At 44.0% G+C, this 24,805-nt stretch overlaps 2 protein-coding genes and 1 long non-coding RNA gene across 6 annotated transcripts in view; 2 read left to right on the top strand and 1 right to left on the bottom strand.

The window, feature by feature from the left end:
• Eapp (E2F-associated phosphoprotein) overlaps positions 1-16,665 on the top strand; it is a 50,020-nt gene extending 33,355 nt beyond the window's left edge. Inside the window, exon 7 of the mRNA XM_063261676.1 lies at positions 14,725-16,665. The gene's annotated coding sequence lies outside the window, so the exon portion shown is untranslated. The remainder of the gene's footprint in view (positions 1-14,724) is intronic.
• On the top strand, positions 4,955-16,368 carry Sptssa (serine palmitoyltransferase, small subunit A). Its single transcript, NM_001047743.1, has 2 exons — positions 4,955-5,078; positions 15,238-16,368. The coding sequence occupies exons 1-2, from the start codon at positions 4,967-4,969 to the stop codon at positions 15,339-15,341; spliced, it is 216 nt and encodes a 71-aa protein (NP_001041208.1). The 5' UTR covers positions 4,955-4,966; the 3' UTR covers positions 15,342-16,368.
• LOC134479386 (uncharacterized) overlaps positions 16,045-24,805 on the bottom strand; it is a 42,108-nt gene continuing 33,347 nt past the window's right edge. For 2 of the 4 annotated variants that reach the window (XR_010052674.1, XR_010052675.1), the window contains exon 2: positions 16,045-24,700. This is a non-coding gene — a long non-coding RNA (uncharacterized LOC134479386). The remainder of the gene's footprint in view (positions 24,701-24,805) is intronic. The other 2 variants (XR_010052677.1, XR_010052676.1) reach the window with 2 other exon arrangements.

The following is a 24,805-nucleotide window of genomic DNA, read 5'->3' as shown; positions in this document are numbered from 1 at the left end:
AGGGAAGGCGAGTTTATAGGGGAGTGTATAGTCTATCAAGTACTTGAATTGATACCAGAAAATTAGAAAAATTTCAAAAGCAACTCCTTGCTACTCAACTGATTTTAAAATCTTCTGATCTCTAGACTTGTCCTAAAGCTAGAACATGGGGACGAGAAATAATTTCTGGCTTAATAAGCTATGACTATTGTTAGGTATAATCTTCATTCAGGGCATCAGTTTGCTGACACTTTTATAGTTTTATCTTGTTCTTAAAAAAGATTATTTATTTGTATGTGTGTGAGTGTTCTATCTGCATGTAAGTCCTGGCACCACACATATGCCTTGTGTCTGAGGAGGTCAGGAGAGGGAGGGCATCTGATCTTGTGGAGTTGGAGCTGTGATTCCTAGTGTGGTCCCTGGGAACGGAACCTGAGTTCTCTGGAAGAGCAAGGGCTCTTAGCCATGGAACCTTCTCTCCAGTCACTGTCTCCCGGTTTATAAAATGACCTTTTTTTCTGTAACATTCAGTGTAAGCATAATATAATACATTAAGATATGTACACCCGGGCCTGGAAAGGTGGTTCAGCTGCTGAGAGCACTCACTATTCTTGTAGAGTTCTATTCCCAGAACCTACATGGCAGCTCATGACTGACTGTAACTCCAGTCCCAGGCAATCCGATGGCCCAGGTGGCCTCTGCAATGGCCTGTGTGGCCTCTGCAAGCACCAGGCATACACAGGGCACAAACATTCACACAGGTAAAAAAATAAAACCCATTTGCATAAAAACCCTAAAATATGCATCTCATTTCTTTTTTCAGTTTTTTTTTTTTCGGAGCTGAGACCCGAACCCAGGGCCTTGTGCTTGCTAGGCAAGCGCTCTACCACTGAGCTAAATCCCCAACCCCCTTTTTTCAGTTTCTTGCATTTCATTGTTTACAGTGGGCAAAGCATGAGAAGTGTGGTTAGAATAATAAGTTTTATTTATTTATTTATTTATTTTTTATTTTTTTTTTAAGATTTTTATTTTATTGTATGTGAGCACACTGTAGCTGTCTTCAGACACACCAGAAGAGGGCATCAGATCTCATTACAGATGGTTGTGAGCCACCATGTGGTTGCTGGGATTTGAACTCAGGACCTCAGGAAGAGCAGTCTTAACCACTGAGCCATCTCTCCATCCCCAATAAGTTTTATTTTTAATAGCAATGGCTTTGGGACACTACTCTTTTTCTCTTCTGAGATGGAACCTCTGCATGTGATTCAGGGTCTCCAACCCTGGATTCAAGTGATCCTCCTGTCCCAGTCTCTTGAGTGCTGGGATGAAAGGTGTGTGCCGCCATATATAGTTGGTGTGTGTCTGTTTTTGTTTTTGTTTTTTTGTTTTTGTTTTTTTTCTGAAGCTATTCTTGCTAACCCATTCCTTGGAAGCTGGGTCTAGTAGCCAGTGGTCACAGCTGTCTGGTGGACAGATGGAATAATAGGTCAAGCTCTGGGCCAGCTTGGGCTATGGTGTGAATTCAAGGCCAAGTTTGGCAAGTTCAGTGAGATTATGTCTGAAAGTAATCAGACAATCAACCAATCAATCAATCAATCAAACAAACAAACCCAAGTTTAAAAAAAAAGATTGGAGGGATGTGTTGTGGCTCCGTGGGACAGATCTGGACTAGTGGGGTACTGAGTTCCATCATCAGTACTACATAAGAACAAAGACAAGCAAACACGACCCATACCCAGTTCTTGGAGCACTTAATTTTTTTATATTTATTTTATTTTTTTGAGACAGGGTCTTTCTATTATGTAGCTCTGGCAGTCCTGAAACTTGATATGTAGACCAGGCTGGCCCAAGTACTGGGATTAAAGTGGTGCCCCACCATGCCCCACTCTTTAAAAAAATATTTTTTTTAAAATTATATTTGTGGTGTGTGTGTGTGTGTGTGTGTGTGTGTGTGTGTGTGCATGAACCTGTGTGTGGGTGTGCACATATGTGTGCTTGCACAGAGAACTTTCAAGAGTCAATTCTTGGGGGGAGGGGGATGTTTGCCCGGATACCGGGAAAGGGAATAACACTCGAAATGTATATAAGAAATACTCAAGTTAATTAAAAAAAAAAAGAGTCAATTCTTTACTACAAGCAGGTGGGTCTCTGGCATCAAATGCATGGTGTCATCAGGCTTGGTAACAAGCACCTTTACCTGCTGAACTGTGCTCCAGTTCAAGAATCTACTTTGTCTCAGGCACTGCCAGACATAAAAGTGAATCAGTCCAGGACCCGCTCTCCATGAGTTTACTGAATGGCAGCTGCAACCTCCTTGGTAGACAGTGCCAATGCACGAAGCAGGAACTCCAGGGTAGGGCTGCTCTGGAGTCTGTGTCCTTTGCCATTGGGGTTGATCCTTGATGGATGAACTGGAATCCCATAAGTAGAACAGGAGTGGGGAGAAAGAACACTTCCCAAGATAGACATAGTTTGTTTTTTTAAAGTAAGTACAGGGAAGGGAAAAGAGTTCATGCTACAGACAGTCACAATTCCAGGTTACTTGGGGGAGAGACCAGAGCCTTTAGTATTATTCTTATTTATTTAGCTTAATCTGTGGAGGCAAGCTGTGGGATGCCTTAGACAATCACTGCAGCATCAGAGAGGAAGGCCTGGGCTAGGGAACAAAGAAGGAAGACGAGGTATGAGGCTCTGTATAGCAGGCATGGGAGATACCTTTTGACAATAGACAACTCCCTTCTAATTTCTATTGGAATTGAGTAACATTGGTAACTCTTAGAAATTTGACAGTATGCTTTAATATTCAAAATTGTAAGCACCCATAGGAAGATTAATTGTATTTGTTTTCTGATTCAGCAATAAAATACCGGAGACAGTCACTATGAAGGAGGGGATACTTATTTTGGCTCACAGTTTTGGAGTTTTCAGTCCATGGTTGATTGGCTTTGTTGCTTTGGACCTGTAACAATGTAGCAAACTTCCCCTGAGGAGGATGGGAATGAGAAAGAGGCGGTTGGGGAAGGAAAGGGGCAGGGTCTAGTACCTCTTTCAAGACATGCCCCAGATGACGTCTCTCACTAGGCGCTACCTACTTGTGGTGGTTTGAACTAGAAGTTCCTCTTTCATGTCCAGAAGACAGTGTTCCACATGACTCTGCCCTATCCTCTGGCTCTTACACTATTTCTCTCCCTTCTTCTGCAGCGTTCCAGGTCTTAGAGTGGGTGATACAGATGCTATATTTAAGGCTGAACACTTGGGGCTGGTGAGATGGCTTAGTGGTTAAGAGCACTGGCAGCTCTTCCAGAGGTCTTGAGTTCAACTCCCAGCAACTACGTGGTTGTTCATAACCATCTGTAATGGGATCTAATGCCCTCTCTGGAATGCAGGTGTACATGCGGATAGAGCATTCATACATTAAATAAACCAGTCTTAAAAAAATAAAAGGCGAATACTCAGTATTCTTAGCACTTTGACTAGTGAATCTTTTCTTTAATCACAGTCCCTGTAAACCAAGGTTTCTCTAACTAAGGCTAGGTATGAATATAGTTATTTAAAGCCAGTTTAACTAGAAGCCCATTTAGCAAACAGTAGTAATACATTGTTTCCTTGGGCCTGTGACCTCCCCAGCCATGGGCTTTTGACCAGATTTACAGTATCAGAATTCTCTCTTGTGGTGCAGGCCTAAAAATCTTGCTAGAAGGCAGTTGATTGCCACCCCCCCAGCCCCACCCTCAACAGTTATGCCATTATTGTACCAGTGAGCTTGTCTTGCCTGGCAGGTTAGTACTGTAGCTCAGAGGATTAATAACTGAGTAGGACCACTGGAAAATTGTCTCCCTCAGCAGTTTATATCTTTTGGCACAATGAAAAATAGCAGCAGCAGCTAGGCAGGGGTAGGGCACGCCTTTAATTCTGGCACTCTTGAGTTTGAGGTTAGCCTGATTGATAGTGGCCTAGTCTACAGAGCAAGTTCTAGGACAACCAAGGCCACATAAAGAAACCCTGACTCCAAGGTGGGGTGGTATGGGGGTAGAGAGATAGCTAGCAAGAAAAACTTTCACTCAGATCCAGATTGGATCAAGTGCACTCTCATGATCCTGGCCTACACGGTTGTTTCCTAAGTGCAGCCATCGAAATATTGACAACTGTCTATGGTCAATTCTTTTTTTTTTTTTTTTTTTGTTCTTTTTTTTCCGGAGCTGGGGATGGAACCCAGGGCCTTGCGCTTCCTAGGCAAGCACTCTACCACTGAGCTAAATCCCCAACCCCCAATTCTTTTGTCTTTAGGCTAAGGAATACGGGTGTCTGAGAGAGAGAGAGAGAGAGAGAGAGAGAGAGATCCTAGATAGGTGTGTTTTCATGTGTGTGCTTGGGGGAAAGGGAGGAACTGATGGACAGACAGTTCTACAGTTTTCAACATCTCCTTGACTGGGTTTCATTTGGCATCCACATTCTCTTTGACCCCTCATTCCCTCTTGCACAGGACACTGTTTATTTGCATGCCTGACATTTTGGTTGCATTCTCGCCCAGACCTATAATCTCCTGGCCCACGGGGATTCCTGAGGTAGGAGAGATATGTTTGTAGAGGAACCCTTCTGACTTGGTCTGAAGACTGGCCTCTTTAATGGCACGTCCTCGCATAGACACTAGTGGGGACTGAAGCCGGCCTTGCAACTGCCATGCGTGCGCGTGGGGATGCAGAGCCAGCACTTATATCCAGACCGTTTCCCAGGGCAGGGGAGCGCGCTCCGGGCGAGGCGCAGGGCGGGACAGGAGCACGCGAAGTGTCCGCCTGGCCAATAAGCGCAAGCCAGGCGGAGCGGGCGGTAGCCGCTCGGGTGCGCGCGGGGCTGGGCGTACACGGTGACGCTCAGGCTCGGCAGGACCAATGGGCGCAAGGTGGTGGCGGGCGGGCCCCAAGGCCTGGAGCTTTAGGAGGTGAGCGGGCTGTGGGCCCGCCTGACGCTGCTGCATCGCGGGAGGCGCATGGCGGGCATGGCGTTGGCGCGAGCATGGAAGCAGATGTCCTGGTTCTACTACCAGTACTTGCTGGTCACTGCGCTCTACATGCTGGAGCCCTGGGAGCGAACCGTGTTCAGTATCCTGTGTGTCCTGGCCTGGCTGGGGCGTGGAAGGGTGCGCGCGCCGGGTGGGGGGGGGGTGTCTTGGGGGCCAAGGGAGGTGGAACCGCGGAGATCCGGGTCTTGGACGCAATTCCCCTGCCCAAGGTGGAGGTATCCTGATTTCTGCATGCAGTAGGGAGGACGACGTCTCTCTTGGTGCTTCCTGGCCCCGCTTCGGCCGCGCCTGCCTTTCCTTTAGTCTTCTTGTCTGAGGCAGGGTTGCTGCTGGTGGAGCAAATCGCTCTGGGCTTGGGCGTCTTTAACCCTTAGCTATTCCGGATTTGGAGAGATAGAACTCTAACCAGTTCACCAGGTTGTGAGTACATGGTCGTGACACTCCCACACAGTTTTGGAAAGCAGTTTGTAAGTTACTGGAAGGCCTTTTGGTCTTAAAAATGGCAGTTTAAAAAGTGTGTTTTATTTATGACTTCTTTGCATCATAGGTACACGCTGTGCCTAGAAAAGACTTTGTGGATGGGGTTTCAAACTACGCTTTGCTGTATAGCTTACAAACGGCTAAGAATTGTTGAGTGATGACTTTGCTGAGCACTTTGTGCCTATCTTACCTCGCCTAATTTTAACAGCCCCAGCGAATAGCTCAAGGTTGTGAAGTCTGATGCTTGTTTTCACCCAATGTCTATGCTGCTATCCTCTGGTTCTCATGTAGACTAAATACTAACAGTTCATACTTTTTCCTTTCCTCGTCTCCTCTCTGTAATATAAAAAGAATATTTCAAATCACACGTTTGTTTCATCCAGGCATAGCTTCCCGTTGGGGTTTAGCTTTGTGGGGAGCAACTTCACAAACACGTTCCTATGACTGAGGTAGAGCTTGGCTAGCTTTATCAAGGGTGCTGGCGTGCAAATAGCATGAGCTTGGTTAGAGCTGACTCTTGAAAAAATTTAGCGGCCTGAAAGACTATTTATTATTATGGGGCATTTCTTTCCTAACCTGTAGTTGAATAGCCAGAAAACATATTTGGAGCTTCTGAACAGAAAAGCCTGCTGATTTCCTGCATTGTTTATTTGTAGCTTCAGTTTGATCTTTGGATTTTGTAGGTCAGGAAAAATGCATATTTAAATTCACGCCTAATTGGAACTTCTTAATAGTAGAAGGTAATCTTTTAATTAATTAATTTTTAGTTTTTCAAAATAGGGTTTTTTTTTTTGTGTACCCCTGGCTGTCCTGGAACTCATTCTATAGACCAGGCTGGGTAGCAGTTAATCTTGACTGAAAGTTGCCTTACTACAATAAATGTTGACGGAGCCCCATAAAATAGTAATAATGAAAGCCAGGTGTTATGGTTCATGACTGATTACCATGCTCAGAAAGCTGATGCAGGAGGGTTGCTGGAAGTTCAAGGCAGCCTGGGCCACATAATACACAGCTAGTACCAGGTAAGCTAGGGTTACATTGCAAAACTCAAAGGGGAGGGAGGGAAGGAAGGAAGGAGAGAAGAAGAGAGAGAGAGGGAGGGGAGGAAGGAAGGAAAGAAAGAGAAAGGAAGGAAGGAAGGAAGGAAGGAAGGAAGAAAGAAAGAAAGAAAGAAAGAAAGAAAGAAAGAAAGAAAGGCAGGCAGGTAGGCAGGCAAAGAAACAGTGTTGGGATGAAGTGAAACTCTGTAAGCTTTGAAACATTTATTGGCCTGTGGATAAATGCTACAATGGTAACAGTGTTAAGATTTTTTTTTTTTTTTTTTGGCTATATTGTAATAGAAATAGTGACCTGGGGCCAGACTGTAGTGGCCCACATTTCTAAACCCAGCACTCTGGAGGCAGAGGCAGGCTGATCTCTGAGTTCGAGGACAGCTTGGTCTATTGAGTGAGTTACAGGACAACCAGGGCTACACAGAGAAACCCTGTTTCCAAAGTGGTAGGGGTGGGGGGGAATCACTTTTGATTTTTATATTAAAAAATGTCTTTTTTTTCTTGTTCAAATAATTGTGTGCATAGCTAGGTGTGGAGGTTCATGCTTGCCTGTAATACTAGCTTGGGGAATTAGTTTCAGGAGCATCAGAAGTTAAGGGCTAGCTTCAGCTAAATGTGAGTTTGAGGGCAACCTTGGCTTCATGAAACTGTCCCTCAGAAAACACAGAACTAAACCAAAACAACAATGACAACAAATGTGTTGATATAAATACCCCTGTCTCCTTCTGGAGACAGGGCTTGTTGCTATGCCAGATATCTTATCTGAATGAAGACGTCACCCAGGTTAGTTATTATCCCTTTGTTTGCTGTGATAGAGGTTCTTTGTGTCCCCAGGAAGTGTACAGTTAGGAGGTAGAGAAAGGTGAGAGAGTTCGAGGCAGGGGAATGGTCTCTGATTGTCTTAACTGTCTTAACTTCCTGGGAAATTGTCTTCTTGCCTCCCAGTTTCTAAACTTTGGTTTGTTTTGCACTGCCTTTGTATTGAGAATGTTAGAATACCTATTAGCTATACTCCTGGGTAAGATAATGAAGACAGTGCGTAAGGTCTGGGAAAGTCCTAGGTGGAATGGACCTCTGGTTTTAGCTTGTGATACCAGCCCTTTGTTAGCAGCAATGACTGAGGGCCTTGCTAAGCCTTGAGTGCTGTAATGTTTATGGCTCGTCTGAGAGAAACTAAGATTTATTCTTTTTTTTTTTTTCTTATATTTTGGAGACAGGGTCTCACCATATAGCCCTGACTGACCTGGGACTCATTACATAGCTTCACAGTCAGAGATCCACCTACTTCTGCTTCCAAAGTGCTGGGATTAAAGAAAGACATGTCACCTCACCTGGGCCAATTTTTTTTTTCCTGGTTTTTCAATACAGGGTTTCTCTGTATAGCTCTGGCTGTCCTGGAACTTCTTCTGTAGAAGGAACTTTGAGGAACTGTGAAGAAAGCCTCTGCCTCCCGAGTGCTGGGATTAAAGGCATACACCACCACATCCCACCTCCTTCCTTCCTTCCTTCCTTCCTTCCTTCCTTCCTTCCTTCCTTTTTTTTAAAAAATAGAGGTGTTTATGTTTAATAATTAGAAACTGAGTTTCAGAGTATTTGTTGGAATGATGTGTTTGAAAGAAAATCTATGATCAGTAATTATAAATAGAAATTTCACTCATAAATTTTAGCCGCATGCATTATGTCTGTTCTGAACAATCCCCAGATCATAGGCTTTCATGGGAAAAGAGTATTTTGACTGGCCGCTACTGTAAACCTGTTCAAACTTATTAAGCAAGCCCCAACAGAAACAATCATTGTCATTTTGGGGGACAATTAGCGCAGGTAGGCAGTTCAGTGTGGCTGCAGCTTGCCTTGGGTTCAGTAGAAATGCATGGAGGGGGATCGGTGGAAGTATTGGTTGTGGCAGGGATCTAAGCCTGCCATAGATCTTTCCTGGGATACAGTGCCATCAGCATCAGCTGAGAGCTGGAGATGTGTCTCTGGGAGCTGTTCTGCTGTAGATGCTAATTTCTCATTTTCTTAAAATAGAATTCAAGGGACTTCTGCCTTTGCAGCAGCTGAGCTGAGAGATGCTTCCTGCTGAAGGTTGTCGGTCTTTGCCCTCTAATCTCGCCTCACTGACAGATGGGGGCTGGAGAGGTGGTGTGGCGGTTCAGAGCACCTGCTACGCTTACAAGAACAAAGGCTCAGTCTTTAGCACCCACAAGGTTGCTCACACCTGTCTGTAACTCCAGTTCCAGGGGGATCTCAACTGTTTCCCCCCAGAGAGGGGGGAGGGAGAGAGAGACAGAGAGACAGAGAGACAGAGAGACAGAGAGAAAGGAACAGAGAGAGAGAGAGAGAGAGAGAGAGAGAGAGAAAAGATAGAGAGACAGAGAGAGACACAGAGAGAGAGAGAAAAGAGAGAGAGACAGAGACAGAGAGAGAGAGAGAGAGAAAAAAGATAGAGAGACAGAGAGACAGAGAGAGAGAGAGAGAGAGAGAGAGAGAGAGAGAGAGAGAGAGAGAGAGAAAGGAAGGTAGGTCTCACTTGAAATGACAAACTGCAAACAAACAACAAAACACACAGGCTGCTGGGGAGGTGAAAGTGTTAAGGAGTGGTCTGCTAAGCCGGATGCCTTGAATCAGATCCCTGAAACTAACACGGAAACCTACATGGTAAAGGGAGGGCATCCATTCCCAATAGTAGTGTCCTCTGCACAAACTGTAGAGAGGAAGTTCCAGGACAGCCAGGGCTACAGAGAGACCGTGTCTTAAAAAGAGAGAAAGAGAGAAAGAAAGAGAGAAAGATTGGGATGCTTTAAAAAGCTTTCTGATGTGGGCAGTGTGATGAGAGACAAAGCTTTGAGTGTGCCTCGTGGTAGGGAAGCAGACTGAGCTTTCCCCTGGAGTAGCCATCCCCAACTTCCCTAGAGAGAAACCGCTTTCTAGTTTCCAGGTCTTGTGAATGAATGGCGAGGGCGGTGTTATTGTTTGGGGCAGGGAGTGTTAGTTGTTGGGATAGCTTCTGATGAATGGTGTTTGTCTTTAAAGCATTTCCTGCCTTTGTTTTATGATTTTTTTTTTAAGTTGTTGGAATAAGTGCTGGGTTAGCTAGTTTCTTTCTTTTTCTCTAGATGAACACTTACCAGCTTGTGGTTGATTAGTTGGGAATCTCTCTTAAACAGCTAAATACATATAAATATATAATTTTACAGCCTTCTGGATTTTTTTTTTTTTTTCTTGAGACAGAGTCTCATTGTATAGCCTTGACTGTCCTGGAACTTGCTATATAGACCAGGCTGGCCTTTAACTCAGAGATCCACCTGCTGCTGCCTCCCGAGTGATGGGATTACAGGTATATTGCCCACATGCCTGGTTGCATTGCATTTATTCACGAGTCTAATACCACATTACAACTCATGTTACATATTGGCTCTAAAGAAGCTGTTTTTCATCCCGCCTTTGTATAGACATTTGTCTTCAGGGCCCGCAAGCGTCCTGGCACAAGGTTGCTGGTACTGCAGTGGTTTATGGGGCAGCTCTTCATGGTTTCCTACAGCCCAGAGCAGGGGCTCAGCAAGGCATGGTCCTGCTTACAATACTTAAAACTCAATGGCAGAGATCAGATTTCCATTTTAAGGTTTTTAGTTTTGGGGGTTGCATCCTAGTCAGAGGAGGCCCCTCTATAAATCTGACTTCTATAGCTACAGGAACTTAAATAAGCAACTGTAAAGGTGTAGCAAGTAGAAAGATTATTTGAGTATTACTGGTCTTGCTTGTGTGTCGGATATGGTCAGATAGATTTACATTTGCTTTGTGTTTATCTCCAGTAGATGACTTGAAGGATGATTGAGGTGTGGTAACTAAGCGACCTCTCCAAATAAATGGGATCCTAAAATGTTAAGGAAGAAAGATGAATCTCATTTTGGGGGGTGGGGGGTAGAATCCTGGGCCAGAAGGTCAGTGGCACCCCAGGATTATAGTATAAGTCATAACACGTAGGGAGCAGGGTAGCTGTGGGCAATGGCAAACAAGTCTGAGTTGGGGTGGCCAATGTTCAACCCTTGAAGAACAGATTTAGTGACTCTGTAAAGCAGATCAGATTCCTCCTTCTCATATCAGCTCTCAGGTAGGTGATGTGTCTTCATTTTATAGTAGAGTTTTCGACATGGGTAAGGCTGGCAGGGCTGTGCTTCAGGGACTCGCTGTTTCTGGGACTCAAGGATACTTTATTGTCATTTTTAAACTATGTGTGTGTTCAAGTGTGCAAGGTGCCCACATGCCATGGCACACTTGTGGGGAGGTCTGAGGACAGCCTCACACGGTAGCCCTTGCCTTCTATGTTTGACATGGGGTCTCTTGTTTGCCGCCATGTAAGCTAGGCTAACTGGCCTTCAAGCCCCCTGGGGTTCTCCTGTCTGTGCCTCTCAACTTGATGGAGGAGCTCAGAGATTACAGACCTGTGCCACTGTCCCCAGCCCTATGTGAGTTCTGAGGATCTGAAGTTGGATCTTCATGATTGGGGGGTATTGATTTACCTGCTGTACTATTTCCCTAGCCCATCGGTATAAAGTATTTATACTTAGAGAGATATACTTAGAGGGACAGCCTTGAGATCCATTTAAGCATCGGATAGGAAATTATAGCCAGCTCCCCTAAATGGTACATATTTGTTTGTAGGGACCCATTAAGGAGATGAAGTCATGTGTTTCCTAGCCTTGCAACTGTCTCATAAAACCAGTGCCTGGCAGTGTTGGTACAAGCTAACACTTTCAGTCAGGTGTGCTGATATCCTCATAGTGTGAGGAAGGCTGAGGAAGAGGGATGGAGAGTCTGAGGTCACTGACTCAAAACAGACAAATAAACCAAAAATCAGGCCAAACTGAGACTGAACTAAGCCAAACCAACCAGTTTAAATGGTGTCAAGCATGTTCCCTCTCCCCAAGGAACATCTAACTCAGTTCAGCACACTGGAGCTGTTGGAACTTGATGGTTAAAGTTACACAGACCTGTAAAGTCACCTATCAAAGGTGGTTGGGTGTGAACGTTATTGCTTTATATTCCAGCATTTGGGAGGTAGAGACAAGAGGACTAGGAGTTCAAGGTCATCCTAGCTCAGTGATTTAAGGTTAGCCTGGGCTAAATGAGACCCAGGCCAGTCTAGGCTAAGTAAGACCCTATCTCTAGTGTGTGGATTTTTTTTTTTAAATTATATGTACTTGATGTGTGTGTGTGTGTGTGTGTTTAGATCAGAAAGTCAGTTTTTTCTCTTTTTACCCCCAGGGACAAACCTTATGTCATCAGGCCTACATAGTGTCGAGTATCCCTATCTATTGATCCATCTTGCTGGCCCCCAAGAAACTACAGATCAAAAGTACCAACTTTTTTGCTGGGCACGGTGAAGCACGCCTTTAATCCCAGCACAAAATCAAACAAAAAGTGATTATTCAGGCTAGCAGGAGTTCTACACTGTTAGATTTTTACTTAGTGTGTCAATATATAATTAAATCTATTTTAAGTATTTTCTTATTATTGAAGACTTTGGGGTGTTTGGAGTAATTTTTAAATTTAATTTAAAGTCAGATGACTTGGGCTGGTGGCATTTTCCATGCTGACCTGGCAGCCTGAGCTCCATCTCTGGAACCCACGGTAGAAGAGGAAAGCTGGTTCCTCAAACTTGTCCTCTGAGCTCTACATGCGAGTGCCTGAGTGACATGCTCAGTTGTTCCCCCTTCTGTCTCTCTGTGACACACACACACACACACACACACACACACACACACACACACGGGGAATAACATAAACATTTAAAAACAGGCTGCTCAGATTAAGAGCAGTTGCTGCTTTTGTGAAGGTCCTGGTTGAATTCTCAGCACCTACATTGGGCAGCTCACAACTGGTGCCTAGAGACACCACACATAAGCACTGACTTCTCTCTCTCTTTCTTTCTTTCTTTCTTTCTTTCTTTCTTTCTTTCTTTCTTTCTTCCTTCCTTCCTTCCTTCCTTCCTTCCTTCCTTCCTTCCTTTCTTTCTTTCTTTTTTCTTTTTTTGAGACACAGTCTGACTGTACAGTCTTGGCTACTCTGGAGTTCCCTATATACACCAGGCTGGCCTTGAACTCAGAGTTTTGCCAGCCTCTGCCTCTATCTACAAAACAAATCTTTGTTATTGTTTTTCAAGTCAGGGTTTCATTGTGTAGCCCTGGTTGTCCTGGAACTCATTTTATAGACCAGTGACCTTGAGCTCAGAGATGCATCTCCCTTGGCCTTCTGAGTGTTGGGATTATAGGCACTTGCTACCATTCTCGATGTTGGTTTTTGGAGACAGGATCTCTCTGTGAGGTTCAGGGCTCCTAGAACTATGTAGTGTAGACCAGGCTGGCCTCAAACTCAGATCTGCCTGCCTCTACCTGCTGAATGTTGGAATTAAAGGCATGGTCATCACTCCCAGCAGGTGACAAAGAAGTTTGAAAAAAAAGAATTTATCCTATGAAGGGTCAGTTCAGATGACTTTCAATAATTCTGTTTACCTTTGCCAGAACTGATGCTTGTTTATTCTGTTTCGGAGAGCTATGACCTGTAGTAGGTCCAAATATACAAGATAAGTAAGGACTAAAATTGCCTGTCATTTATCTTTGATGAGAGAAGGAGGGATGAGATATAGGACATATTTGTAGGCATTGGAGAAGAACTGGGGAAGTCTTAGTTAATTTGAATGTGGGAAGAAGGAATCAAAGAAGCTTCTCATTGGCTGAGCAGGCAGATAGATGTGCTGCAAAAATTAACGGGCTGGGGGTGAAGCTCAGTGCACGTGAACTAGCATACCCAAGGCCCTGGTTCAATCCTTAGCACTGCAAGTAAAACCCAAAACCAAACTAACAAATCAAACCTCAATTGATATTTGGAAGAGAAGCAGAATCTATTCTTAGTCACACTGTACACCAGCGATGGACAGAGGTGAACACAGGAGATGGTGATGGAGATGAGAGCCCTAGAGAAACACCTCAGCACAAACAGCAGGAGGGTTAGTGTAGCAAGGACTAAGCCAGTGCCCTGTTAGCCATAGGGTTTGCTACGAGGCCACTAAGAGGATCTTAGGGATCTTAGTTAGTGTGGATGGGTAGAAGTGAGTTGCTAATGACAAGGAGACAGTAAGTGGACATTTTGTTTGCTCATTTTAAAGAAATGAAGTAGTAAAGAGAAAGGTAGATGTTTAAAGAGGAATAAGATCAGATGCCACTGTGATAGTGCACTGGGAGGCAGAGGCTGACAGATCTCTGAGTTCAAGGCCATCCTAGTCTACATGAGTTCCAGGACAGCCAGGACTACACAGAGAGACACCCCCGCAAAAAACAAAAACAAAAACAAAAAACAAAAACAAAAGAGAGTACAATGTGAGGTTAGAGGACAGTGAGAGAGGTTTTGGTTACATTTGCTCCACGATGTGAATGAATAGGTTTTGAGTCTTGCTTTGACCTCTGGGTTCTAATGACAGCTTTCAGTTTGGCCCTGGGTAAGTTTATTTTCTCAGCCTCATGAGTAAGAACTACAATAAACATCCCGTAGAAAAAAAGCTCTTGATTAAGAGATTTGCCAGCTGGACTGTTATACAAATATTAGTTTGTAGTGAGCACATTGTTTATTTAAACCCTATCTTATCATCAAAACAAAACCAAAAAACCAAAAAACCAAAACAAAAAAAACCAACCCCAAACTATAAGTGGATAAGTACTTGCTACACAAACATGCGGACCTGAGTTTGGATCCCTTGTATCTGTGTAAAGAAACAGGCATATTGGTGCACGATGATCTATGATCCAGTGTTGATGGGGCAGCATCTAACTTCAAAGTCGGTGCCTTCTGCCATGCAGTAGTTTAAACTTAAAAAAGTTAGAGCATACATTTTTTTCTTGCTGTTACTTAAATTGGTAAGTCTTTTTATGAGTACATTGTAGCTGTCTTCAAACACACCAGAAAAAGGCATGGGATCCCATTACAGATGGTTGTGAGCCACCATGTGTTGCTGGGATTTGAACTCAGGACCTCTGGAAGAGCAGTCAGTGCTCTTAACCACTGAGCTCTCTCTGGCTCAAATTGGTAGATCTTACGAAGTTATTAAGTGTAATTATGTTCTGTGTACCAGAACCCCCCAACCCCCCTTTTTTATTTTTTTCCCTTTATTTTTTGTTCATGTATGTCTATGCACCATAGAGTCCAGAAGAGGACATCAGATCCCCTGGGACTGAAGCTATAGATGGCTGTGAGCTTCCATGTGGCTGCTGAGAATTGAACCCAAGTCCTCTGGCAAAGCAGCCAGTGCTCTTATCAGCTGAACCATTTTTCCAGCTCCAATGTGCTCCTGTTTGAACACTTGTTGAACACTATATATACTTAATTTTTAAGCTGTCTGATGTTTTCACCTCTAATAGTGAGAATAATGGCGCTGACTTCGCATGGTAGAGGTAAAATGGGCTAAATGAGAAGGTAGACGGAACATGAGCTAATGACCTCACAGGATGTTGTAACGGTGAGTATCCCGTTCACCACTGTTAGACCTTTATATGTAGACCTGATAATGTCTACAATGTTAGACCTGATAAATAACAAAACATGCTGTGCGAATAAGTACTTGGTTAGAGATGCATGGTTGTTGAAAAAACAAAACAAAACTGGAATTTAGTTTTCGAATAGACTAGGAAAAATGTTTCCTTAACCACCCTGAAGATTCGATGCTGGTTTCTGTGGTGGGGATGGCACTGTACACCGGCTACGTCTTCATGCCCCAGCACATCATGGCAATACTGCATTACTTTGAAATTGTACAGTGACGGAGATGTGACCAGGATCCAGAGGCTCCTGGGGAAGATCCACCTTGTGAAGTTGGGACGAGACCTCGTCACATGTGAGATGCTCTACGGATGTCAACATAACCAACCTTATAAATACAGAGACTAAACTTCATGAGTAGAACAGGAGAAATCATCCTGACTCATGTGTTGTGTTCCTTCCTTTTGATTTTAAAAGAGGCTCTTACATAGTAGCTTTTATCTATTTTAACATTGTAGTCATTTGTACTTTGATATCAGTATTTTCTTAACCTTTGTGACTGTTTCAATATTACCCAGTGAAAGCTTTTCTTAATGTAACTTTGAGTACATCTTAACTGCCTTCTATTTTTAAAACCTAAGGTCGTTAGTTGGGCTTTACTGTTCTTGCTATCGTATGGCATACACATCTGCCTGGATATATTTCTACTCGACCAAAGTTTTGTAAGAAACAATACAGAATTTGGGGATGGGAGGGAGGATATTTTGAGAAGTACTTACAAAAGATTTATCTGTAAGCTTGACCTCAGGGGTACGGTTTTAGCTCCCTAGACTCTTTAACAGCTTTTGCTCTAAAACTATTAAAGTGTTTCTTAGTGATGAAAAAGTAAAGATCTTGCTAACATTAATACAAGGAGCATTTCACCTTTTAGATATTAAATTCTTATGTGGACTTATTTCCAACTAACTTTTTCGATTCCTGTGAGGGCGGGTGACTGGTGGCCTTGTGCGATGCTGAGATGTACCATGGAGCTTTTCATAGAAGGCAGATCGGTTTCCTCTGAGGAGATACTGACAGTGGATACGCTTAAGAGTTAACTTGATGATTGTCACAGGTGCTGTGAAATGCATTTGCACATTGTGATAAGATATCATGAGATGAATTGTTCAGAACCATAGCCAAAAGAAATGTAAACTTGCTTAAAAATCCTTTCACTCTTTGTATTTTTTTAAAATGGTTTTTATTCCTTAGATGTAAAATGACTACTTAATTTTTTTTGATGTAAACTCATTAAATTCAAAGAAAAAATGTAGCAGTCTCTTATGGTTAAATATTGTTCAAGTAGTTATTTGTGGTTGGTTACTGGGGACTGGGTATGCAGTAACTATATTTTAACATGTCTCTGAACATAAAAGTTATAGCATAAGTTGTGCTTTTTTTTTTTTTTTTTTTTTTCCTGTTTTTTTGAGATAGGGTTTCTCATGTAACAGACCTGGCTGTCCTGGAACTCTCTTTGTAGACCAGGCTGGCTTGAACTCAGAGATCCACCTGCCTCTGCCTCTCAAGTGCTAAGATTAAAGGCGTGTGCCACACCATGCTTGGCAAGTTTTGGTAATTAAATATTTATTTATTTATTTATTTATTTATTTATTTATTTATCAATCTATTTAATGTGCTTTGTTTTGCCTGAAGGTATGTGCGTGAAGGTGTCAGATCTTGGAGTTACAGACAATTGCTGTGTGGTTGCTGGGAATTGAACCCAGGTCCTCTGGAAGAGCAGTGCTATTAACTTCTGAGCCATATCTCCAGCCTCAAGTTTTGTTAATTTTTAAAGGTGTTTTTTGGGCCCTGAATATTGCCAATATTCTTTTAAGTGTTTTTCAGTCTCAAAGTTTCAGGTAATATGTAAACTTAGTATTTATCAAAAGTAGGTTAATCTCATCACAGTTAGGGTGGTAAGGGTAATATATTTTGGTTTAAAATAGTTAGAAGTTGGGTATGTTCAGACTATAAAATGAATAAGACCATTTAGCGTAGGATTTGTTCAGTTAATGCTCATTTTTTGCCCATTAAGAACTGCTGATAAGCAGGTGTCTCAACCCCCCTACAAGTTAAAGATAGGAGGTGAGAACCATTCATTTTTAGACAGGTACCTGGATTGCCTCCCTTACCAACCAGTCAGAAATCTGTAATTATCCTCATTTTTTGCTGTCAGATTGTCATTGTGTAGCTGATGACCAGCATAAAAGCTGGCCTCACACAAGATACGTTTGCCCTCATAGGAAATTGAGTTGGGTTATGAGGAGAAAGGAGTGCTGACATTGAGAAGTGTTCTGGGAGATAGACTGGCATGTCTGTCTGTCAGTAAATTATAAATGGGGAGGTTATTCCCACTTTCTTAAAGATTCCTTAGAGAGTTCTCCATGCCTGCTGGTCTTTCTGTACATCTCACAGGGAGAGGTACTGACTGCCCTGAGACTATAACATTTTTAGAGCTAAATAGGGAAGATGGAGAAACAGCCAGTGTTTCCCATCAGAGCAAAGGGCAGGTTTGCTCAGAGCTTAGGAGGATGAAAGGTAATCTCCTATAGAACAAAGGCCTTCATGAAAGACAGGAGAGGAGCCCTGAGCTGCATGCAACTCATTGTAAAGATACCATCTGTTTATTTGTATGGCCCTGTAGGAACTGGGTTGTGGGAACCAGAACCAGAACATCTGAATACTTTGGTAACGCTATAACAAAGTCCTTTGTCTGCAACACTGGGAGCTCATGTTTTTCTGCCAGCATCAGGATAATGCCTTAGCTTGCAAATAGGATAAAATCTCAGCTGTTTCTCAGCCCTCCTCAGTTTGGGCAGTAAGGATGGGACGTTGACAGATGGTCACCTTGAGGAGGAAGGTGATGGTGCCACAAGGCAGATTTGGAGATGAGACAACTTTCTAAGATCTTGAAGTAAATGCTGTCCAAGTATCAGGGTTAGGGAGATACAGATCCCCCCACTATCCTGTGGGTTGGTTAATGATTAAGGACTGTGTGTGTTGGTGAAAAGTAGGAAGGAAACAGGGTGCCTAAATGGTACAGTGTTGCTCCCGAAACGGCACATGAAAGGCGGATTGTAGGACAGTGTGCTAGCAGACTTCACAGACCTGGACTCAGGGTAGTGCGGCTGCCCAGCTGAGGAATCCTCAAGGCAGCAATAGTGTTAGTGGCAAGGAACGTTGTTCAGTGCAGACCTTTGGGAGCTCTGTGGACCCCGGAAGCTCACTCAGGTAGGTGGCCATTTGAAGCTGAAAGAAGGCAAAGCCCAGATTCCCTCAAAGAGCTGTTCTTTCTCTCCAAGCCTTTGCCCTTCCTTCCCATTTGCTTCTTTGATCCAAGCTTTTCTGAGAAAGGTGATTAAGAATGAGACCTGAGGTCAGTGTTCTGAAGAAGGGGATTTAAAAATAATTATTATCATCATTATTATTTTATTATTATAGTCACTCAAGACATTAGCTTTCCCTTTGGGAGGTAGGCCCCTGAATTCATCTGATGGCATCCAATTGACATTTACTGTGAAGAAAGGGAATCAATATGCCATTGTTGCGTGGGGCTCTTCAGGCCTATTGGGTGTAGGATTTTAGTTTCCATGTGTCATAGGGTTTTATTGCTGTGAAGAGACACTGTGACCAAGACAACTCTAATCAAAGGAAACATTTAACTGGGACCAGCTAACAGTTTCAGAGGTTTAGTCCATTATCAAGACAGTAAGTATAGTGGCACGCAGGCAGACATGGTGCTGGAGAAGGAGCTGAGTTCTACCTTTTGATCCAAAGGCAGCCAGGAGGAGACTGGAATTCCACACTGGGCAGAGTTTGAGCATAGGAGACTTCAAAGCCCACCCCCACAATGACACCTCCAAGGCCACACCTCCCAACAGTGCCATCGGTGGACCAAGCGTTCAAATACAGGAGTCCATGGGGCCAAAACTATTCAAATTACTATACCATATATATGTGTTGCTGGTTTTGATATGTCTAGACTTCGAATGTTTGTATGTGTAGAGGTGGACTGGAAAGAGGAGATGTAGAAGAAGAAGTGTTAGTACCTTTGGGTCCCAACAACTTGATGACTCTTTTGAGTTTTTTCTTATTGCTTCAACAAAACACCATGACCTAAAGCAAGTTGGGGATCATAGACTATCATTAGAAGGAGCCAGGACAGGAACTCAAGAAGAACTGGAACCTAGAAGCAGGAGCCATGTAAATGCTGTGGAGGGGTGCTGCTTACTGGCTTGCTTCTCACGGCTTGCTCAGCCTGCTTGCTTATAGAATCCAGGATCACCAGGCCAGGGATGGCACCACCCACAATGGGTTGGGCCCTCCCCCATTGTTCACTAATTGAGAAATGCCTTACAGCTGGATCTCATGAAGGCATTTCCTCAAACGAAGCTCCTTCCTCTCTGATGACTCTACCTTGAGTCAAGTTGACAACACAAAACCAGTCAGTACAACGTCTTTAATGATTCTAGCCCACTGGTCTGGCAAAAAGAGGCATCCTTTACTTGGAAGTTTCAGAGACTCCTTGTCCCTTCTGGAAAACTACTCTGGAGTGTTTCATGGAGCCCTTGTGACTCTGATATAATATCCTTACTTTTGGATGTGCCACCTGGATTTAAAGACAAGGTAGAAAGCACCAACACATCATTGTCAAGTGGAAATGTCATGTTCAAGAGTACGACTGGGGGTTGGGGATTTAGCTCAGTGGTAGAGCGCTTGCCTAGGAAGCGCAAGGCCCTGGGTTCGGTCCCCAGCTCCGAAAAAAAGAATCAAAAAAAAAAAAAAAAAAAAAAAAAAAAAAAAAAAAAAGAGTACGACTGACTCGGTTCCACCAGCACGGCCACTTTATAAGAAGTAATGGTAGCTCCTCCTTACTTCGCCTGCAGCAGGGTAGTGAGGAAAGGACTTTCACCTAGACCTGTTAGGTTTTTTTTTACTCATCTCTGGGTTAGATTCAATGGCTTAAAAGTTTAGTTTTTTATTTGAGAAAAACTGCAGACCAGTAGGTTAATGACACGTCTTCTAGTGACTACAAAATTCGATAACACGGCCTGTTGAGCTAGCTGAGTCACTCATGTAGGGCATGCCTTCTGATGTCACATGCCACTCAAGCTGCCACTCAGACTGCCATCAGCATTGCTCAGGTGCAACATTCTGCTGGACCTGGCAATAACCACCACACAGATGTGTCAGAAAGCGCCTTGTTTGTGATGCAGTGGTGGTTACAAGGCAGACTGTGAAAATCCCAGTGGAGAGGTTACATACGATGAACCATCACTCCTGCCACCCCCATCTTTCTCTTGGCAGAGTGACGACACCAGACCCTGCCCTCCTCTCATAGCTATCCCCAGGGCCTCGCCGGTGTTGAAAACTTTCAGGTTACAGCATTACCTTTCCAGACTGACTAGTAGATTCCCCCACACTCCTGAAGACCTTGCAGTGAGTCTGCGTTACGGTTCTGGCTTTCTGGGTCATTTGCAGTTTGATAATTATATAGCAAAGTGATCATCTTCCCAGTATTCAGTGGGAAACTCACACTCCCAGTCAGAAATCTGATAATAGTGAACTTTGACCTCTTTAAAACTTCAGTCCAAGTTGGGGTTGTGGCACACGCCTGTAATCCCAACACTTGGAAGATAAAGGCAGAAGGATCAGAACTCAAGGTCATCCTCAGCCACATAATTTGAGGCCATTTGAGATATGGACCTGTTTCAAAAACAAACAAACAAACAAACAAAAAAAAACAAACAAACAAACAAAAAAAAACACCCTAAAGAATGGCTGGAGAGATGGCTTAGTGGGCAAAGGCACTATCCAGCAAGCTTTGCAACCTGAGTTCAATTCCTGGGACCCACATGGTGTAAGGAGAGAGTCCACTCCCACGAGTTGTCCTTTGACCTGATGATGTCATGGGCACAATGACATCTCCCCTCCCTCAAAAAAGGTGTAAAAGAAACTAAAAGAAGAGGAGGAGCAAGAGGAGGAAGAGGAGGAGGAGGAGGAGGAAGTGAAAGACCACCAGGGTGGGGAAGACCCCCACTCAAATCTCGAGATGACACAACCCCCAAGAACTCACAGGAAACCAGTCTTGATGTAATAAACAAGACGTGTATTTGTGGAACCAGAGCTCTGGGGACGACACGTATCTCACACAGGAGACAGAGGAGTTGACCCTGAGCCCAATTTGGGGAAGGGATTTATAGGGAAAATTACATAGGTAGTTGGCAACAGTCACACAAAGCAATTTCATTGGTTTGTAACTTGGGCTCAGCTCAACTCTAGGCCACCCTCCTTCTGGGGCAAGCTGACCCTAATTCTCGTTTTTCTCAGGACTGTTGAGTCAGGCTTTATCAAGGCCAGATGGTTTGTGATGGCTATAGTCAGGCTACATCCCCAAAACATGTTATATTATTCTTTGCTGTGAGGTGCACTTGTCCTCATAGCAGGGTCAGTGGGGGATAGTTTAAAATCTTTATTCTTTCATTCCCTACTTCTGCTTGTGACTAGTTCTAATCTTAGAACTCAGGGCCTTCTTCAATTTTTCCTAAGGTCTTCTGAGGCATGATATTGTGGGTGAAGCATTAAAATCTGCATTGCACTAACTCTTTCTCTAATAAAGGCTGTTAACTTATTAAAAATACAGGGTCCAAATGTCAAAAGTAACAAGAGAATAACTAAGGGTCCTAGGAGCGTGGAAATTAGTCTCACATCCCCAAGCAGAATAGTGTAAACTTTCTAAGCCCCCACAACGCTAGATGGTAGCCTGGTCTCAGACATCTTGGGGGCAAATGTAAAACCTCAGTCTCCCCAATTGGCACCTTGTTTCTGGACTTCCCCATCCAAACTTGCCCCCAGGTGAAAATCTCTTTGGGACTTCTAGGGGCATACTCTGAGGATCTGTCAGGAATGTCTCAGGTGTCCAGCCCAGCTACCAACTTACAAAAGTCAGGGGTGAGAGTGGGCCACCATGTGTATGTTGGGCTCACCTTGGAGATGGACCATATTACCTCCCCGGCCTGGGAGGAACCTTGCCAAATCAGTTTCTGGGGGATATGGGGATTATAAGTGCTTACAACAGAGACGAAGCTTAAGAGGATTAGCAGTCTTTTCTAATTTCCATTCATTTCTGAGAACATCTAGTACTGTCTTCAAATGGGAGGCGTGGACCCATGCAGCAATCCCATCTACCTTTACAACAACAGGAGTGATTAACAGTACTAGATAGTGTCCTTTCTGGTGGGGTTCTAAATTCTCAGCCTTGTGTCGCCGGACCAGGACTGCATCTCCTGCTGGGAACTGGTGAGGCGCCCTGGACTTCCCATCTTGTAGGTGTCCTTCACTTGGCTCCAAATTCCACTTTGGACTGTTTCTAAAGCCTTTAAATGAGCAAACAGGGTTTTAGGAAAAACCTCAGGGTAGGGGGCCCCCACCCGATTCAAGGAGTGGGGGGGCTCCCATACATAATCTCATAAGGTGTTAGGCCAAAAGGGTCAGGAGTGTTCCGTACTCGGAACAGAGCAAAAGGAAGGAGGACAGTCCAGTCTCCCCCGCCGGTCTCTAAGGCCAATTTTGTCAAGGTCTCTTTTAGAGTTCTAGTTATCTTTTTTACCTGCCCTGAACTCTGTAGTCTCTTCGGGGATGTGGGTAAGGCTGAATCTGGAAGGGGCATTTCTTGCTCTGAAGAGAGCAAGAGGGAAGGAGTGCCACCCAGTTTGCGCCAGTCTCCATGGTCAATTTGGTCAGGGTCTCTTTTAAAATTTTATTTATTCTCTCTATCTGTCCTGAACTTTGAGGTCTTTAGATGTAATATAATTTTTAATTGACCTCTAAATACCTGGCCACACCCTGGCTTACCTTGACAATGAAGGCAGGGCCATTGTCTGACCCAATTACCTTGGGCACTCCAAACAGGGAGAAGATTTCTTCTAGTATCTTCTTGATGACTATTGAGGCCGTCTCTTGCTTGGTGGGGAAAGCTTCTACCTATTCCTGAAAAGATATCTATAAACACTAGGAGACATTTAAAATCATATTTTCCTGGTTTTATCTCTGTGAAGTCCACCTCTCAGTAGGATCCAGGCTGTTCCCCACAGAGCCTCCTACCAGAGTCAACTTTCCTGAAAACAGTTACCTTTTGGCATGGTATACATCAGTGCACTATCTGTTCCACGAGATACTTGAGACCTGCGACATAATATTTAGTTTTTGAAAACGTCTGGATGAGTTTGCTTACCCCTAAGTGAGTCCATTGATGCATTTGTTTTATCGTGGCCTCTGCCTGTTTTTGTAGCAGGATCTTCTTTCCCATTGAGGTGTACCAGAGTCTGTTTTTCGGCCTGGCTGGGTCATGGCGGGCCCTTAACAGAGCCAGAATCTCTTTTTTTCTTGCCCTCAGATGTCAGAAGGTCCCTCTGCTGATGGGCTGTAGCAAAGGTATACCTGCTGTCCACATAGATGTTAAGTCTCCTTCTCGGCTCAAGGGCTTTGGTGAGGGGAGTGAGCTCTACCCTCTGAGTAGAGGTGCCTTCTGGTAGGGCCTGAGCCCATATGACTCTGTTTTTATGTACCACTGTTGCCCCAGCCCATCTTTTTCCTTCTCTAAGAAGCTGCTCCCATCTATGAACCAGATGGCATCTATCCCCTCTGGTGGCTGGTCAGTCAGATCTTTATGCCACCCCTGTGCTTTAGTGAGCACCTGCTGACAGTCATGAAGGGGGGTCTAGGTTGGGGTCCGGGAGCAGGGTTGCAGGGTTCAGACTCGTAGGGGCAGTCTGGGATCACAAGGAACAAGTGGGATACCTGGCCCATGCCAAGGTCCACCATTCTTCGGGTAGTCCATGAGTAACATTTGTTGCCGGTAGTCCCCTGTACTCAAGGTCTTTTGCTGGACACTAGCCCATTTGGGTGTAGGAGCACAGAGTGTTGGGTCCCTGTATTCACAAAACAACTGGGCAGGCTTCCCTTCTATCTTTGCGCATAGCCAGCAGTCTACGACCAAGAGGCTTGCCTTCGGGGCTGCTGGAGAGGCCCCTCTTGTTCTTCCTGGGGCAGTCCCTGACCTAGTGTCCTTTTTCCTTGCAATAGGCACACTGATCTTTAGCCAGGAATTCTCTTCTGTTGCCAGGTACTGTCTTCCTAGGTTCTCTAACTACTGTGGCCAGTATATGTTCCTCTCCTGTCTTTTATCCCTCTTTAGCTCTCTAGCTTCTTCTTCTTTTTGTCTCTTTTCTTCCCTAGCTTCCTGCTTTTTACCTTCTTTCCTCTTTCTCTTCCTCAGTCTCTCTCATATCTTCTGCATCTTCCTCTACAGCTATTAGATGCTGTCCACTTATGTAACCACACTTCAACTTTACTTTCTCTGCAACTTACACTAACTCTCAGCAACTTAGCTTAACCCTTCAAATTTCTGTAACTTTCTCTTTATATCTTTTTCTTACCTTAGCCAGATTGGTGGGGCATTTTCTAGCCCCTCAGAGACCCACCCTTGGAGCCTGGTGGTAGACCTGGAGCAACAGTCAGGAGTGAGGGTCTTCCATCTATGTCTGGAACATTCTTTCTGGCCTCTAGTAGGATTCTGTCTTTCCTCGGTGGTAAAGAAGACCTGTAACAGTTATTAACAAGCATCTCAAGTGGGATGGTGAGAAAACAAGAAGAGAATCTAGAGAATAGAGGTCCACTGAAGAGGACAAATAGCATTTAGTCACAC

This window comes from Rattus norvegicus, chromosome 6 (genome assembly GCF_036323735.1).
Source record: "Rattus norvegicus strain BN/NHsdMcwi chromosome 6, GRCr8, whole genome shotgun sequence".
Lineage (NCBI taxonomy): Eukaryota > Metazoa > Chordata > Mammalia > Rodentia > Muridae > Rattus > Rattus norvegicus.
The sequence above is the reverse complement of the archived record's forward strand: the minus strand, read 5'-3'. Positions and strand labels throughout refer to the sequence as shown.

Coding starts and splice junctions, on each gene's coding strand:
- Sptssa (NM_001047743.1), top strand. CDS start 4,967: ATGGCGGGCATGGCGTTGGCGCGAGCATGGAAGCAGATGTCCTGGTTC. Junction 5,079..15,237: donor CTGGGAGCGAACCGTGTTCA/GTATCCTGTGTG, acceptor ACCACCCTGAAG/ATTCGATGCTGGTTTCTGTG.